At 47.5% G+C, this 18,298-nt stretch overlaps 1 protein-coding gene across 1 annotated transcript in view; it reads right to left on the bottom strand.

Annotated features, from left to right (window-relative positions):
- Positions 1-1,098: 1,098 nt before the first annotated feature.
- The window catches only part of LOC144139834 (uncharacterized), a 246,134-nt gene continuing 228,934 nt past the window's right edge, over positions 1,099-18,298 (bottom strand). The window contains exons 3-4 of the mRNA XM_077672085.1: positions 8,446-8,628; positions 1,099-2,986 (exon numbers count right to left, since the gene is read on the bottom strand). Of these exons, the coding sequence (XP_077528211.1) occupies positions 2,736-2,986; positions 8,446-8,628 (434 nt within the window). The 3' untranslated portion in view covers positions 1,099-2,735. The remainder of the gene's footprint in view (positions 2,987-8,445; positions 8,629-18,298) is intronic.

The following is an 18,298-nucleotide window of genomic DNA, read 5'->3' as shown; positions in this document are numbered from 1 at the left end:
ACTTTGCGTGTGTGTGTGTGTGTGTGTGCGTGATTACATTACCTCTCGAACATCTCTCGAACATACACGTTAATTCACCAAGATTTCCGCAGAGGGACAAACGAGGCGTGTTAAGCCGAACGTGATCACGAGGGGGTGTTAATGTAACTAACGGGCAAAATGCCACCAAACTTCAACAAACTCCCCCTCATAGCATCACCCCGTGCTTCGCACTTCCTCATACTCCCCTTCGGGGAAATGCGGGGGAATGTTTTCTTTGCAATCAGGCATACAGCATAGAGTTAAGCATTCATCAAAAAAACCACATAACAAGCGCCGAAACCGCAGGATTGGTGATAAGGCGCCTGCGAACCCTCCTATGTGTCCCTGGTAAAGACTGAGTTTGCAGCTCATCGCGAAAAGGGGGGGTTGACGTCATTCGAGGGCGAGGGCATGCGTCAGGCTCTCCCGCCAGACGAGCGGAGAGCAAGAGGCAAGCCCGCCGAGACGACGAGGAACATACCCTCCCCCATCAGCATGTGCAGTGGTTTACAAAAGCTTCGCTGGACATCCAATTTCGCAGGGCGGGATGGCGGACATTTTTTTAAAGCACAATTTTCTCGCAACTGCCTTCGTCGAAAATATATTTCGTTGCATACAACATAACGTGCAGAACTACCGAAAAGCTAGCATCTAAGCACTTGCTCTTGCGCGGTTATGAGTAGAGGTCGGATTTTTCGGCATCAGAAAAGGGCATTTTAGGCATGGGCAGGCAAAACAAACTTTTAGGCCTCTCACGTCATAAATAAAGGCACCATAAATTTTTGCACAAATTCAAATAATTTTTGAACGAATGCGTGTGAGATCTGTGTATACGACTGGAAAAAGAAAAAAAAAACGATGTTGATTACGATGGCTCAAATGCGCCAACCGTTGAACATTACCGTTTAATTGCCCCATAAAACTGCTGGACTAATGGCGATCCATTGGCATATTTCAACAAGCGCACTGCTCACATTCATGTTTAATGGCCACTGTCGCTTGCTGGAGCGTCGCATTTAGTGAAACAGGCATCGAAAAGAGTACTTGAGAGCTTGGAATATTGATTAAAAAAAGCGCTACTTTATATCTGCCTGACGCAATTTAATTACGACACAGCAAAATCAGACACAAGAATATACTCGACAGACGACGATTTATCAAGAAGTTAACATGCTGTTACATGAGGACTCATAGGAACGACTCTAGCTTTTTTCTCACATGCAATAATATTAACCGCATTGTTCAGGAAAGACATCCCAACATTGCCAAATACACTTCCATACACGTGAAGAGTATTTTTCGAAAGGTTTTTCCTAACATATTTTTAATGGAAAAGCATGGTTTGGAGCCCGACGGCAGTGTAAATTTTAAGGCGTAAGGAAATGCAGCGGTGCGGTGATCTTTTGCTGTTGGCTTTTGATTATAGGAATGATCTGCTAACAAACGCGTGTTCGATGCTCAACCGTCGCGTTGAAAATATAGTTGGATTTGACTATGCTTCTAGAAACAATGATGCCACTGCACATCTCCGGGGAAAGCTGTTTGGACTGCATGCGGAATGTAGCCTAAGAATCAGTGTGACAAATGTGGAAAAAGTAGCAAACTACCACCATCTCCAGAATTTGTATTCAAAATCGTGCCTCTTGTCACTGAGAATGAGCGTCCCATTCCAATACTGGTAGCGGTTACTTTCAGGGAGTTGGTTGGAGTAAGGTAGAACCCCATAGAGTTTCGAACAGTAAATGCTAGCTCCGATCTCAGACGCGCTCGAACTGCGCTCGAAAGCGAAAGCTGTGGGTAAATAGCCTTCATAAATGCGCCGATATTGAAAATAGGCCTTTATAGGCGTTTATAGGCATTTAGGCGGAAACGCCAAAATATGCATTTATAGGCGCTATAAAAACACGTTAAAAGCCCTTATTGGCCGCTAATTCACGCTCAAAAAGCAAAGGGGGGCGATAGGAGTGCAAGAAACAAAAAAAGGCATTTGCCTAAAATCCGGTCTCTAGTTATAAATGCCACAAGCTGCTCCTAATGTTCTGTGGCGCTATGTCTGGTGGCAGACTTTTCGGGAATCCTATGTCGAATAGCCTGACGCCTACTAAACATTTGCAAGGAGGAAATGACCCAGGAAAAAAAATACAGCATGTTGATCCATCATCAAATGATGGTCCATAGATGATGACCACCATTTGATCACGCAATCGCAGAAGTTCGACGGGTAAATCAACAGTAATTCCAGCTCTTCTCTTGTGGAGATGAATCCCAACTCCTCTGCTCAAGAAACATAATGGTGCCCCCTCACCTCAATCACATGGGGAGCAGATACAGGAGGAGTCAATTTTTGCGTTGCGGATCGGGGATGACCTTTTTGTCTACACTGACGACGGAAGCGAGAGATTTAGGACGGGGTACCACTAACAGCATCGCCGCAAAGAATGCGACATGAAGAACAAAATGCGCCGAGACGAGTCAGTTTTTATGCACACTCGTTGCGGCCACGAACTTCCCCGAAAGCGGGCGATCGTGACAACCCTCCGGCCATCCCCTTTCCCGAGCCCACCGTCTTTCACACAGTTTTGCAGCGGGCTTGGCTGCACAAATTCGTTGCCTTCCTCGCGGCACGAAGTGCGAGAATATAAGTCAGAAGCTACAATTCGGTGGTCGTAGTGTTGTTTCGCCACAGCGGGCATTCCTCCTTCAGTTTAGCGCTCTCATCGAGCGAACACAAGATGGGCGACGAGCGCGAGGGAAGGTGCCAGCGCGACCAGAGCGGCCGGCGGGAGTGACGGTCCGGCAGCGGCATTGCAGGCGTCCTCGAAGCAGCTCTGCAGGCAGCCCCGAACGTAGCGGTCCTCGAAGTAGAAGCCGCCGCAGTGGCTCATGCGCACTATCTCCGTGTCCACGGTCAGCGTTCCGCTGTCCAGCGCGCAGCTGCGCACCACCATTGACTGCCCAGTCGCCTCTGCGATCGGGAAACAAAGAGAGCGTCCCACAGAGGTTAGGAATTTCAACAACACTGCAGCAAAGGCGGGCCGCAGAGAACATGTCGCAGTCAGCCCGAAGGTTAGACAGTTTGAACGGACCATGAGGAAAACTAACAGCTTTGCTTAAAACATATAATTGGCATGGCGGAATAAGAAATGTGTCTGGTTTAACGTAAAATAACACAACATACAGCTTCGCTTCAACGAAAGGATTGCCATGACGGAATAATAAATATGCCTGGTTTAACCTAAACGCACCTAATTAAGCAAGATAATTAGAAAAATCGCATATAGGCATGACGGAAAGGTGAGCTAAACAGAGGCCATGATAACATGTTGTGTGATGCAGCGTGCGCCATCTTAAGAGGGCCTTCTTCTCCGTTCTGGCCTTCGTGGGCTCCTTGTCTGCCTTCAGTCGCCTTTTATATTTTCTTCTGCTCCTACCATTCATTGGAGATAAGATGGACTAGGGCGTAGTGAAGGAAGCCTTCAGTAGACTGACCGTCTGACGCTGTTGCGAGGACTCTGCTTTCATGTGCTTTCGTTGTGCATCAAAGGCCATTCGCCTTCAGCAGCACTTGCAATTCACGCAAATAACTAGAGGCTTTTCTTAACCTTTTTTTCCTTCATGGAAATGGGTACGGTACACCTGGAGACAATTAACACTCAATAAAAACGCCGTTACAGGGCGACATCATCTGCCCGTGTATACGGATTGTGTGATGCTGTTAAAGACAACCGGAAAATTGACAAGGACGTGGCACCATATCTGCGGGGCTATTCCAATGGAGCGACACGAAACTTTCTCTTTACGCAATCGGCTATGCGTCGAAGCCTACCGTCGGCGTTACCGTCTCGAAATCTGGCCAACTGCGCGTGTATTTTCAAACCTTCTCCAAGGTAATAGTAGCATACAAGCTCCCCTGTGTTCGCGCTCGTTCTGCGTGTGTTCGGCGACGGTCGGCACACTAGCTGCGTTCCCATTTTTGTCTGAGACGGCTCCGTTGCCGCTACCGTCTTAGCGGGTCGAGTACCACGTTAAGCCCTGTTACTATGCTAGCGAAGACGGCAACGAAGGTACTAGGGAAAACGGCAACAAAGACTGCTTCGCAAAGACAGCACTGAAGTCAACAACAATGCAGGTTACTTTAAAATGATGCCAGAGCCTCTTTTATGCATACGAATATGGCAGCACACGTGTTCTTAAAGTAAAATATTTCCTGTGAGTTATTGTTTGTGTGCTTACTTTTGTTTACGTCTGTAACTGCCAAATGTTTAGATAATTTTGTATTCGTCTTTTACCAAACTGCGGCTTGCCGCTGCGATGTCTGCGATGTCTGCTGCGATGTTTTTGTCCGCGGTGGCGCCGCGGCGCCTTTCCCGAACTTGCTTTCGACGTCTAATCAGACTGCTTTCTAAGCTGTCTATAATACTGTCCGCGATGAGAACCCAGCCAGCGTTACGGTCTCTTCTTCGTCAAGAAAATAATTGGAGGTAAAGGGTTGGATAGAAATACCAATTAACTGCAATATAATTCATCGCGGTGACGTCAGTTAGCAGGACACTGCTCGGCTTCACGCCGTCGAACGCGCTCTCATACCGACGCGGGCCATTCTTGGCACTCCGCCAAAATATTCCACGGGCCTCTCAAGGACAAAAAAAAAAAGGCATGCAAAGCAGTACTGGGGCTTTGCAATGTAAGAGGTGCCTAACATACCGGTAATCTCTAGAAAAGGGTATTTTGGGCAATCGGGAAGCTGCATGAATGATGGACCAAGAGAACATTATTGGTCGGTACAACAGTCCGCATCTGGCAACCTGGAGGTGCTCTGGGGAAGGTGTCCACGTGACACAGAATTAGCACAAACAGCAATTCTCAAGAGTTAAACAGATAAAACTGCCTTAGAATTTTTACGGTGCATTCTGTATCAGAAAAGAAGGAGAAAGCAAGCGCATTAGTGACCCGTCATTGCGCTGAAAGACACAGGGTTTGATTTTTTAAGCAAATAGCTCCAGAAAGGTGGCACAATATTGTGCATTTTCATCAATAAACCTTCATTTCAGAGCGCACTTCATGGTGCATGCTTCCTTGTTCCTGCTTATTCGACACCTTTAGTTTAGCATGTGTGACTACTCCTTACAAAAGTGACGTACGAAAGCACGCTCCATTCTGACGCTGGCCGCTGTGGAGCACCGTCCATGGCTTTGAGTACCGACGTCAAACTCTGGTGTCGCGGTGGGTCACCTTACGGGTTGCCCTGGCATTTTTTTTTCAAACGAGTGAAGCGTCGTATGTCGTCCAACAAAAGCCGGAACGGCTATTGAAGTTGTGATCTTTGCGCTAAAGTGGCAAGTTATACAGCATTTAGAATACGCTTAAAGGAGCACTAACACGAAAATTTTATGTTACACTTTTATTGTTTTTATCGATGCTTAATGGTCTGGCGAAGCTGAAACAGCACTTCAAATACTTCAGCGCGCGATAGTTAATTACATTGAACGGCCTGAAAATCGTTTGTTTCATATTCCCGCGCTTTCATACCGAACGGCGCATATGACAGAATCCCGGCCTGACCTCACCACTTTGTGCTGACGTCACCGGCGCCCGCTTGAGAGGGCGTTGCGCCCGCTCGCCGCTCTTGGGGCCGCGCGCGTGAAGTGACGTCACGAGTTTTTAACGAGCGCTGTCGCGTCACTTCTTTTGGCTTCACGGGGTGATGTCACGCTGATGTCCATTTGCTGAGTGCCACTCCACCCGCTGCTCCGTCGGCGCGATAAATGAGATCCAATTGAACTATGTTCTTCACGTCGCAGGCCGCTCATAATTCAGCCAGGATATTCTGTTGAGTGAAGGAAGCGAACTGTGCAATAATATTAACGCCGAAAGTTGGTGTCAGTGCTCCTTTAAGGTTACAAAGAAAAAAAAAAAGGTTAACAGCTGCCAAGCGTAAAAGCGGCGACAAAATACGCCTGCATTGTTATGCTTTGGTCATTGAAACCGGGTTAATTCAATGTGCGTCTAGCCACAAAAGAAGAACAGTACAAAGAGCATTGTCGAATTATCAGACGCAGGTTTATTGACATTATAAACAATTGAACCATGGCTTAAAGTCAACCGCCAACGATTTATCGACGTTCCTGTGCCTGTTAAAAGATTGGCCGTGTATCGGCTCACTTCGCTGCGAATGTCCTCGAAACACGCTAGGCTTCTGCCGCCCCTGCCATGTAAATGTCTCTCTTCTTTCTTCCCACCTCTCGTGCTCTTCTTCCCCTCCCGTCTCGCTCAGCCACGATACACAGCGGAGGTTAGCTCAAATCAATTCAAATTTCCCGCGTTCCACTCCTCGCGCGCCATCTACTGGAACCTTCAGTCACTGTTTGACTTCTCGGAATGCCGACACGGGGTCTAGGCTCGGGCGCGAGCGCTTTTTGTATTTTTGGGACAAAACATTGTTTTCAACACGTATTTTTTATTTGCTGTCGCAAAAACCAATCAGCCACGTATTTTTAATAAAAAGAACATTGTAAACACCATTTATGCATTCAAGGTTTGACTCAAATGTGCGTAATGTTTTCTTTTTGCTGAGCTATGTTGACAAGTGTGCTTCCAGGTTTAGTAGTTCGGAAAAGTTTTGCCCGTATAAACTTCTTGTTCAAGGATTCTGTTAACTTTTGGCCAGGTGACTGAATTAACAGACAGACAGACAGACGTGCAGACAGACAAACAGGCCAACATTTTCGGGTTTTAGCCGCCTAAGGTAGACTATCGTCTTTAAAAGCAAATTTCGTGGAAGCCTCGGCAGCTTGCGAGGCGTGCACCTCCTTGCGCGTCCACCCGAACAAGGAGGTCTGGTTCTTCCTACAGCTCACTTTGGCGAAACCGTGATGCGGGAAATGTCAAACGTGAAAGAAATTGAGTGGAATGCATCGTAGATAGCCATTACAGATTGGCACCTAGTGAGATGTGTTGTTGTTGTTCTTGTTTATTACCCGAAAACAATGTAAGTAGAGACATTGGCTGGCCGGAGCCGGCTATTCCAGCTGAACCAGCTAAAAAACGGAACATGGTAGCGAACATCGTTAGGTTCGCACAGCCCACAGGCGAGAAAAAAAAGATACGAAATAAATTCCGGAAGAAGGATCTATAGTCTGAAAGCGCTTCCAAAAAACCCCAAATACTTAAAGCACAGTTTCATTCGTACATTTCAAGGTGTAAGGTGTTAAAAAAAAGAACGGAATTCGCCCCACACGCACACAAAGTACGATTCCATACTTTCATTTGCATGCGCATAGTCTAGGATGCAAACTATTAAAAATAAAACCAAGCCTAAAGTCTGGCAAGTGGTGTGTATTTGCCACAAGTATATGCTATTCAGCCACGCGGGCAATGGCTGAGTGGGCTCGGCGTTGGCTCACAAAAGCGTTGTTTCTTTTGCCCTTGCAAACCCGGTTGCATGACAAAGAGGCAAACGTGTACGAGTAAATGTAGGTTTAAGAAGCAGGCATCATCGGCAACAAGATAATTGTTGCCGAAATAAATTGCTTAGCGTTTCCTTCCTGTTTTTCCCTGGGAAGAACTTTATTCAAAGGAAGCTCGTAGGCGCTTCCATGTTTTTTTTTTTTGTATCTTCCCCACAGCCGCGGATGTTGCAAGAATTTGGGAGCCAACCAGTTAGCGAGTATCCCTGGGAGGAAAACTCTACCAGGACCCCATCGTATAAAAAGCGCGCGTCAGAAATAAGCGCGTATACAGACCAACATCCGAAGGAAATGCACCACTTGCACTCCAGGGACGACCAACTGGAATTGCTAACGCAATAATAAGTTGATTACCAACCAGTTTATGTGGTTGCAAGGCTGGCCAGCTTAAGTGCAATGTCGGTATAACAGGTTCAGATTGACTGGAAACGCTATTAGGGGTAACTTCGAACAGGGCAGTGATCGGAAACGTAGGCTTCAGGCAGCAGGGGCCAACTTCTCACAGAATGCCTAATGGTATATCTCGGGCTTAACCTTTGCAGCTACTCCTTACATACATATGTATACCGCATCTCGTCAGCGTGGGTATACCCTCACATTTCAAGTGGAGGTGCTACGGACGCGGAGCGGCCGGCCGAAGGTACGAAGACGTTAGGTTGTAGCCTTCATGTTTTGCATGGCGTATTCTCCTCCTGTACTAGGTAGGTTCCACGGGCGGCTGTACTAGATAGGTTCAACCATTCGAGGTAAGGCTTCCTGGGACACAAACAGCCTTTCCTCACCAGACAAGGATTTAGCAACCCTGGTTGAGTACATTTGCTAAAAACCTCCCAATGATTATACAGTCACACTATCGGCCTCCAGGCACTGGATAGGCGTGGCGGCAGATCTTAGGGAGAGGCCTTCGTCCTGCAGTGGACACAACCAGGCTTAAGATAGAGATAAAGATTATCCTTACCGAAGACGCCGTTGAGCTTGATGCAGGCGGTGGCCGGGAAGAGGCCGTTGCGATTCTTTCGCGACGACATGCAGGGCGACTCGAGCAGGTCGGCCGTGTAGTTGTTGTGAAAAGGGTCTTCGCAAGCCGGGTTCTCGTGGTCCAGCGACACGCACTTGAAGCAGTCCAGGCCGCGGACTGCCCCTGCAAAGAAGCATCCCATCTTCACTTTAGCTGCAGTTGGTGTGACGAGGTACTTCCGAGCTCGCCTACGCACGCCGCTACCGGTGCGCAGTTGTGGGAATGCATGAGTAGCGTCGCCGATACACAATCAGACACGCTTGCGTGGCTATCAAAAAAGTTGAAAAATAAATACAAGGCATTGACATGTCACTCAGACAAATGCTTCTCATAAACTTAAAATAAAAAAAGCTCAAATTGGGATCAAACGCGACGAAGCTACCGGGGCTACGTTCGCGCCGTATGGAGGGCTGTACGGATTGATTTAGACCACCTGGGAATCTGTAAGGTGCACTGAAATACCAATAAAAGGTGCATTAGGTTTTCGCCTCGATCAGGGAAACTTCCCCGCTGTCGGAACCGAACCCGCACATCCTGCTAACGTAAAATCAAGCGAAGTCTTCCTTTCATATATCTATTTTCCGGGATTCTGCGGCAGCGGTGCCGCTTTACAGCTCTTTGAGTCAAAACCACTTCTTTCGGGAGTCAGTGTATGACTACCTGAAGCGTGCAAAAGGCTTTTGCCGCATAATTTCTTCCTGGATCCAGTGATATAAAAACAAGGTAAAAATATATGGGACGTTACTTTGCGGTAATTAAGTGAGTTCAAGTTTGAGTACGGTGCTCCGGGGTTATAACGGGGCTCTGAGGCTCGCCGCAGTAAAGGGTTGCGAAATAATATAAACCGCATGGGGATGGATAACGTGTGCTGAAAAATCTATAAGCACAGACGTTTCTGTATTTCGCCTTGGTAGGAAAAACAGACGCTGCGAGTTGGAAAAAAGGTGCATCCTCAAGCTCAGCAGCAAAATCTCTCTTCCGCTGAAGAACTGGGGCGGGCAATGCATATTTCGCGCTTAGGGATGGAAAAAAGTTGCATACGGAATCTGCGTTTAGGTCTTAGATATGAGAAGCGACAGCGCCCCTTCGTCGTCGAGGCGGCGATTGGAACAAATCTTCTGCACTCCCCTCCGTGCTCTGCGAGCGCTGAAGGGCAGCCAATAGAGCGAGACTAGAAGCAACGGTTTTATACGGCGCGGCACACGGAAACAATGGCTCATCTGCGCCGATAGTGGTAGAACAAACCCCACTACGCTGGTGCAGAGCCTGCTGAAATCACGTATACCCTCTTTCTTGTCTACCATGCTATTATTGTCGACGAACTGCCGGCATGCCTCCTCCTTTCCACACACCAGTTGTCACTGCGCCCGATTCCAGCCGCAGGCAGGGCTCGCTACTCACTGCCATGGCCGTCTTCCTGTTGGCAATCATTTCGCCGCTTCCGCGAACGCCTGAAAAGCACGACCGAGGAGCATGGCAGCTGCGGACTCCCAGTGTCCACGGAAAATCGCTGAATGAGCCTAGTAACGCGATAATGTTAAAAAGTTGTCTGATGTAGCAAGTGTTTCCACTGGCGTACGCGGGAGGGGGGGGGGGGGGGCGCCTCCACCCCCCGAAATTTTCGGGGCGGGGGAAGATTTTTAAGGCTGGATCAACTACGAGCCATTTTTTGTTTTTGGTGTGTTTGTTTTTGCTGTTTTTGTTATTATTATTATTATTATTATTATTATTATTATTATTATTATTATTATTATTATTATTCGGACATTTTAGTTTATTATTATTTTCACCATTTTTTTATGTCGGCCCACCCTCTCCACCCCGAAGCAAAATCCTGTGTACGCCACTGACTGTTTCTCAGTGATGTGTACGTTGATGGAAATTTTTCTTTCGGTAGCCGATAACTGTTTTCCTATAATAGACGCAGCGACGTGTAAAAACGCACGTAAACCTTGGATGACACGCCGCCCTACGAGACTTGTCGAAAAGACACACAAGATGTTCACAAAATTCATTAAAACCAAAGATGCAGACGTACTATTACAGTACAAGTCACTGCGCAACAGTCTGAATAAAGAAATCAAGTCAGCTAGGGCAGCCTATTACAACAATTTGTTCGATAGCCAACTTTTCAGCAATCCCAGGGAAAAATGAAGTCGCTTAAACTTGCTTTTAAATAGAAAAACCCAGAGCAGAGATATAACAAGTTTAATCATTGATGGTGAAAAAATATCAGGTTCACGTCTGGCGAATAATTTCAATAAATTCTTCACCGAAATAGGTCAACGCCAAATAAATGCTGACACGCTTGACTTTATGGACGATAAGTTATCTGAATCCGTCTTCTTTGGGCCAACAAATGAAAAGGAAGTTTTCGCGATATGCAGGAATTTAAGAGATAGGTGTAGTCCTGATGCACGAAATGTTCAAAGTCGGCCAGTGCAGTATGTTCTCGAGATAATTACGCCATGCCTAACGTATATATACAACACCGCACTTATGACAGCGCAATTTCTATCCGATACAATATATAAAAAACAGATAAGAACGGTTTAGTGAATTACAGACCAATATCTGTACATCCGTACTTTTCTAAATGCTTAGAGCAATTAATTCGCATTCGCCTTCAAACCTTCCTTATTAAACATTCCATAATAACTGACCGTCAGTATGGCTTCCCTCAAAACAGGTCTACGGAACAAGCATTGCTCATCCAAAAAGAATACATATTAAAATTTTTCGAAACTCAGCTTCTAACTCTTGGGATTTTAGTTTATTTTAGCAAAGCTTTCGATAGCCTCGGTCACGACGGTCTTTTCGCGAAATTAGAACACTATGGTGTTCGCGGACACTCCCATGACCTAATTAAATCGTACCTGGCGGTACGATCCCAATATGTGGTGATTAAACAATGTCCTTCACAAACTCTCAACATTTCGAATGGCGTCCCTCAAGGTAGTATTTTAGGACCACTCATTTTTAATATATACATTAATGATATTCCAAAAATCAGTTGCTGTGCAAAATACATAATATACGCGGATGAAACCAGCCTATTTTTCTCTTCCGATGACATACAACACTTGCCTGACAGCAAACCACGTGCTTTCATTAATTGCCACATGGTCATTAACGAACTCATTAATAATCAACACAGACAAAAACTAAAGCAGTACTTTTTCTGCCCCCCCAAAAAAAACGTGTATTTAACCCTCTCTTTCTATACCTAAGCGGCAGTGTTATCGACTGCGTAGACTCCTTCGAATCACTGGGTGTCAGTTCAGTAATACTATGTCATGGGGTGCCATGTTCGCAACATTTCTTCAACCCTTGCTAGGATTGTCGGAATTACTTCACGTAACCGGCACATTCTACCTATGAAAACTAAGGTTGCATTGTATTACGCTTTATTTTTCTCCCATTTAAGCTATTGTTTTTTGATCTGGGGGAACACCACAGTGCCTAATGTTTCGAAGTTACCAACTTTACAGAAGAAAATGCTGTGCGCAATTGTCACTGAATCGTATGATTCTCGCACTAGGCATGTGTATTTGCAATACAATATTTTACCGGTGAACAGACTATTCGACTACAGGTTTGCTTGTTCGTATAAAAAATTAACCGCAAGGAATGACCATTTTGTTTCTTCATTCGTCTCGCTTACCTGCCGCCAGTCGTCATATGATGTTAGAAAACCTTACAATTTTGTGTTACCGAAGTGCCGAACTAATTACGGCTTTTCTATGTTAAATTATATTGTTCCGAAGTTTTTGAATACTAAACTCCATGATCAACTAAGTACTCTGTCTATATCTGCCATCAGGAATCTACACACCAATAATGAGCTGTATGCGGTCATGTTCACCTGTGCTGCGCAAGCGCGCACGTATCTGTACGCATCTTCTGGGTGCTTTTACCTTGTACCCACTGCTGACTCGTGAGGGTGGACAGGCACCGTCAAGCAGTGCGCAGTCACTGCTTTTTTCTCTTCGCCCCCGTTTGTAAGTTCAAAATGAAATAAATGATGATGATGATGAGTGTAAGCAATGAAGAAAGAGCTTCGGTAAAGGTACCGCTTGTTTATGAGGACGATGAGAGATTCTAGTTTTTCGCGCGCATTCAATAGCACGTATGCGTGCAAATACGAAGTGGGACGTCTTTGTGTTCCTTATATATTTGGAGACCAGAAAACCCAGGTGGGGCATAACCGCGACCGTTTGCTGGCACGAACCTAAATTATGGCACTTGCGCGCTCCCTCACCACTCATGAGTGAGTGGTGAGGGAGCCTCGCCATCATTTTGGACTGGCGAGTATGAGTGCGAGTTAGTGCCATCCCCACGCGTAATGAGCCCAGCTCACCACTCGCGAGTGCGAGCGCGCCCTTCGCGGCGAGCCCCACTCCCCGCTTGCGCGTGGGAGAGCAACTCGCGGAGATCCCCGCTCACCACTCGCGAGTGCAGTCGCGCTACTCGCGCCATTTGCGGGGCTTAGAGCGGTGAGCGCCACTATTGCGCTTGTACTCGCTGTTGGCAATTCGTCGCAGGAGCCACTCGCTGTTATGGGTGTCAATGGTGGGATTGCTTTTAGCTTAGGAAATATGTCGTCACTGAGCTCCTGCTACGGGGCACCCGAGAATTAATTCTCTGGTGGCGAGTTGATTTAGGAACATGATTTGAATGGACTTCTGACGCTGTAATGCACCAATACTGTTCGGTTTTATGACTCATGGAGGGTCCGCTGCACACACTCGCGTGCGAGGGGAGATGACGACTGGTGAGCGCGAGCGAGAGTGAGTGCGAGTGGTGACGGCGAGCGGTGAGCGTGAGTGTGTGCGAGGGGTGATGGCGAGTGGTGAGCGGGAGCGCGAGTGAATGCGAGTGGTGACGGTGAGCGGTGAGCGTGAGCGCAAATGAGTGCGAGTGGTCACGGCGAGTGGTGAGCGTGAGGGCGAGTGGGGGGCGAGTGGTGGAGGGCGCGTAGTGAGCGTCAGTGCGAGTAAGTGCGAGTGGTGAGGGCGACTGGTGAGCGTGAGTGTGAGCGAGTGCAAAGGAAAAATATATTTTTTTTGTGTGAGTGGGAGTGAGTGGTGCCCAGTTTTTCCGAAGTATGAAAGCGACACTAAAGGCTGAATAAGTTTTTTGTTTTAGCTGAAAGATCCCGCGTTTCGTAGCTTTATCGGCTATTGTTCGATGAGCAACAATGGTTTGTCAGTTGAGAAACAAAATATTAAAGCTGGCATTCATATGTGCCACTTCCTTTTCACTTTTTTCGTAAAGTTTAAGAGCACGTCACAAAACGCCGAGAGTGAGCCCTACTTCACTCGATTCTCGCCCCTGAAAGCCTGTTCTTACTGGCTCTCACTTCCGTCTCAAGGATTCAAAGACAATCATAAAAAGTCTTTTTGACACTGTATTCGTAGAAAGAGAGAGAGAGAGAGAGAGAGAGAGAGAGAGAGAGAGAGAGAGAGAGAGAGAGAGAGAGAGAGAGAGAGAGAGAGAGAGAGAGAGAGAGAGAGAAACTTTAATGAAAGCTGATTGATTGACTGTAGGGTTTAACGCGCCGACGCAACACAGGCGATGAGGTGCGCCGTAGTGGAGGGCTCCGGATTAATTTTGACCACCTGGGGATCTTCAACGTGCGCCGAAATCTCGCACACACGGGTGTTTTTGCTTTTCGCCTCCATCAGAAAAGCGGCCGCCGCGGCCGGGCATCGAACCCGCGACCTCGTGCTCAGCAGCACAACGCCTCAGCCACCGAGCAACCGCGGCGGGTTTTAATGAAAGCCGAGTTATTGCCAGCACAGAGCGGCACTGTACGCTTTGCACGTTTCATCAGATACGGCTTTTCGTTTCCGCTTTGCGGTTGTGGCTATTTTCTCGAAAGTATGCGTTTACTGCTGGAAAGGAAAGGAAGTCGGCTAACCGCCGCAGCATCGCTCGCACGGCGTCACTGGGGTGCAGGGCAAAGACCAGGAACCAAAGAGAAATATTTTGAGCAAGTTTTTGTTATCTGACGGGCGTATAGAGCAGTAATTTGTGGCCGAGGTACTTTGTAACTTCCTTTTTAAATTCTGTATGCGCTTTCTGCCCGAGCTCTGCAGGCGTTTCAGATATAGAAAAAAATCTGAAAAAAAAAATTAACGCCAATCCACTCTGTGAATGTGTATGGAAAGCAAAGCTGTGAACGGCACCCACAATGCTTACTAATAAGACGTCACATAATTCACTCACTTCGCTCTACAAATATTGACACCAGAGAGAAGTGAAATTCACTTTGCATACCCTTACCCTCTACTCCTTCAAACAGATATTCTTGGTAAGGGTAAATTAATGCATGAAGCATGAACGGTGGTTGGTTGAGTTGTATTGGTATAGCACATGAGTGGAAACGGCTTTCACGAAATTAAAGCTCAAACCCGGTATTAGACGATCTCACTTCACAGTCTCTGCCGTCGCGAACGGAGGCGACGAGATCAGCGGCAGAGACGGAGCAGGATCAGGAGGAGGAGTAGGAGAGGCAGAAGGAGGAAATTCTTATATTCAGATTCCTGAATGGCCCAGAGTGTGGTCCAGGGGAGTGGTTCCTCCTTCACTGTAGCCCATATTCAGTCCGCGCCACGTGTGCTCTCTCTACCAGCTGAAGTTGGGTAGTCAGAGAGGGGCTGGACAGCAGCATCTCCCATGGCTCTTGTTCGGTAGTTGACGGGAAGGGAGGAGGGTGCTCAGGGCTGAAGTCGCACACCCCGATTATGATGCAGAGTGTTCCTACTTCTGAGCAAAGTTTACATTCAGCGGCGTATACCGATTCGGCTGCATTAAGTGAAGACGCGTCGGGTGTGGGAATGCGCCGGATTGTATGAGCCATAGGGTAGGTTGTTGTTCTATGGAAAGGTCAGGGTAAGGGGAAGGTAGGGTCTGTCTCAGAAGGCGATAATGCTGGGTTACGTCCCTGATTGAGACAAGCGGGTGACCGTCATCATGCAGCTTCATAGCAGGGGGGCTAAAAGTACGGCTTGGCAGACGTATTCGTTGCCTTCCATGGAAGCATGAGCGGGCATACAGATGAGCTGAATGGAACCATTTGGGGAGTGGTTTTTTAGCACACGCAGTGCGGGTCGGGACACCAAACTCAAAAGGTAATTCCGGTAAGCTTGTTGGGAAGTGGTGACTACCTTACGAACCCATGGTTGAGTGAGAGCCAAGGCGATGGCTGCCTCTTCTGCTGCCGTCACGTCTTCGGTCTTGAGTAAGGCACAAGCAATGAGGTTGGTTCTGAAAGTAGCCACGATGATGACGTACTGCTGCCCTCGATATTGGGAGGTGTCTGTGTAGCTAACTGCATGATCCCCACCGAGGGTGGTGTTGAGCGCTTGAGCCCGTGCTTGTCGGCGACCCGTGTAGTCTGAGGGGTTCATATTTCTAAGCAAAGGGAGCATCTGTTTCTTGTCGCCAAAGGTCCAGGAGTACATCAAGCGGAGTGACATTCTGTGCTGCCCAGCGAACCTCGTGAAAGATAAGGCGACCCGCCGCAGTTCTGCTCATTCGGAGCTTCTGGATAGAAAGATGGCCCTCTATCAGTTCTTCCACCGTGTTGTAGAGCCCCGTGCTAAGCAGGCTCTCTGTGGACGCACTCATTGGAAGACCAATGGCTTGCTCAACCACCTTTCTAATCATTATATAAGGCATGTTTACGTCCTGCTTGCCGAGAAGAAGACACGGGGTTGACGTAAGTGATTCTCGAGAGGACAAAAGCTTGACCTAATCGAACGGTATGGGATTCCTTGAGGCCTCGCTTCTTGGTGGCAACTCGCCTGATGATTTTATTATTTATTGATGGTGTGTTTGAGGCGCTGCAAGGGTACGTCACTCTTGGTGTTGGCCTGAAGATGGAGGCCCAGGATCTTGATGCTGGGGCTTTGAGTGATGGCCTGGCCATCAAGGTGTATTTGAATGTGTTTATTGAGGTATCGATTGCGTGAGGGGGGACGACAAGGAGCTAAGATTTTTACGTGAACACTGGAAGCCACAGGCCCATTGGCGTACTAGAAATGAGATGCCATGGGTTGGTGTGAGCTTCCTTTAATCGCTTTCACGTGGCATTTAGCAGGAATGCCGGGGTTATACTCCTAGATGTTCTTGGTGAGTGCACCACTTGTCTTCCCCGACTCCGCGTGGGCTCGTAGGTTAATCGGTAAGACAACGGGATCTTGCTTTGTTGCTCTATTAGTTCCAAGGTTCGATTCCTGGCGGTGCAGGAAATTCTTTTATTTCTTCGCGGGAGTTTTCTGGTGACACCAACGGTCGCGAAAGAACCCTTGGGGCGTAGAGGTAGAAAGCTTTGCTTTAAAAGTGTTACATGGTCTCTTTAACCATGAACCACGGTGGTCGTGGAGAAGGTGTAGAAAATGCACGCTCACTTGGCCATCAATGAAGTTGACGGTTGTCGCGTCCCGGCAGCGTAACCGATTGCGTTAATAATCTCTGACTTCTTCTGCTGGCTGTTGTATGCACATATGTACCAGTAGTGGTAAGTAGGTACGGCAGACTTTCGCGCTAATCCGCATGCGCCTTTTAAATGCGCTTGTACCACAAGGCGAAAAATGATAACGGTATTGAAGCGGAAACAAAGCCTCCCGGTAGTGGAGAGGCAGGCTTGTGTATTATCGTTGCTACGTGATGTTTGTCGCTTTTAGAAGGTTTCCTACATACAATTATTCTTCAGCGACACGCCCTTGTTTCAGTGTCTGAATAGGATAAACGCTTACACAAGCTTCATGGATACCGTTTCACCATTCGCAATTAGCGATGCCACGAATAGTAGTGCGGTAAAGTGTATGGGACGGTGATACCTGTTTTCCCATTTTCGGTGTTTTCAGCCTTAACAAGCAGCCGCTGCTACTACTGGGAATGGTATATACACATCCACGCACCGCACTCTACCAGTGTAGGCCTACTTGTCTTCCTCCTCAAGTGTCGTTTTGATTGATTGCAGGGTTTAACGCGCCGACGCAACGCAGGCGATGAGGCGCGCCGTAGTGGAGGGCTCCGGATTAATTTTGACCACCTGGGGATCTTTAACGCGCGCCGAAATCTCGCACACACGGGCGTTTTTGCTTTTCGCCTCCATCAGAAAAGCGGCCGCCGCGGCCGGGAATCGAACCCGCGACCTCGTGCAGAGCTGCACAACGCCTTAGCCACTGAGCCACCGCGGCGGGTTCAAGTGTCGTTTAATCTGCTTTAAATCTTGCTTTGTCGTATAGAGCAAGCTTTTGAAGTCATCACAAACACATGGTATCCAAAATTACAGACAACTAGCGGGGCTTTACCAAGTCCAAAGAACAAAAGCAAAGTATTGTAATGTTGTGGGCTTGACCCACAGTAACCAGCCATTTTTCCTGAAGTGAAAAGCGAACAGCGAGGACATCATCAATCAACTAGCAGGTGTACGCATCCTTTATCCTTCTCCTGCTCATGTTTCCGTCTGCGGTTTTGAAATGCTTAAATCACGAAGACCTAAGCGTATTGAAACCGGGATACCAAACATATCTTGGTACCCAGCATACAAAAATTCGTGCGAGACATCGTGAAACCCTTATGATTGAGAGTGTGCTGCTCCATGCGTCACAAGCTTACATTGGGCGTCAGCACGTAGCGCTACCGTCTAAACGCACGCATCAGCAAACTCGACTGAGACGCAAAGAGGGCCTATAGTTGCCGAGTTCCAAGCTACACCCACAGGCACCGTTTTCAACCCGCATCGCTTCGTACTAAGTACCGCGACGGCACGTTACGT

This window comes from Haemaphysalis longicornis, unplaced genomic scaffold (assembly GCF_048455015.1).
Source record: "Haemaphysalis longicornis isolate Haplotype H1 unplaced genomic scaffold, Haemaphysalis longicornis Haplotype H1 scaffold_1, whole genome shotgun sequence".
Classification (NCBI taxonomy): Eukaryota; Metazoa; Arthropoda; class Arachnida; order Ixodida; family Ixodidae; genus Haemaphysalis; species Haemaphysalis longicornis.
This window is presented reverse-complemented; position numbering and strand designations above follow the sequence as displayed.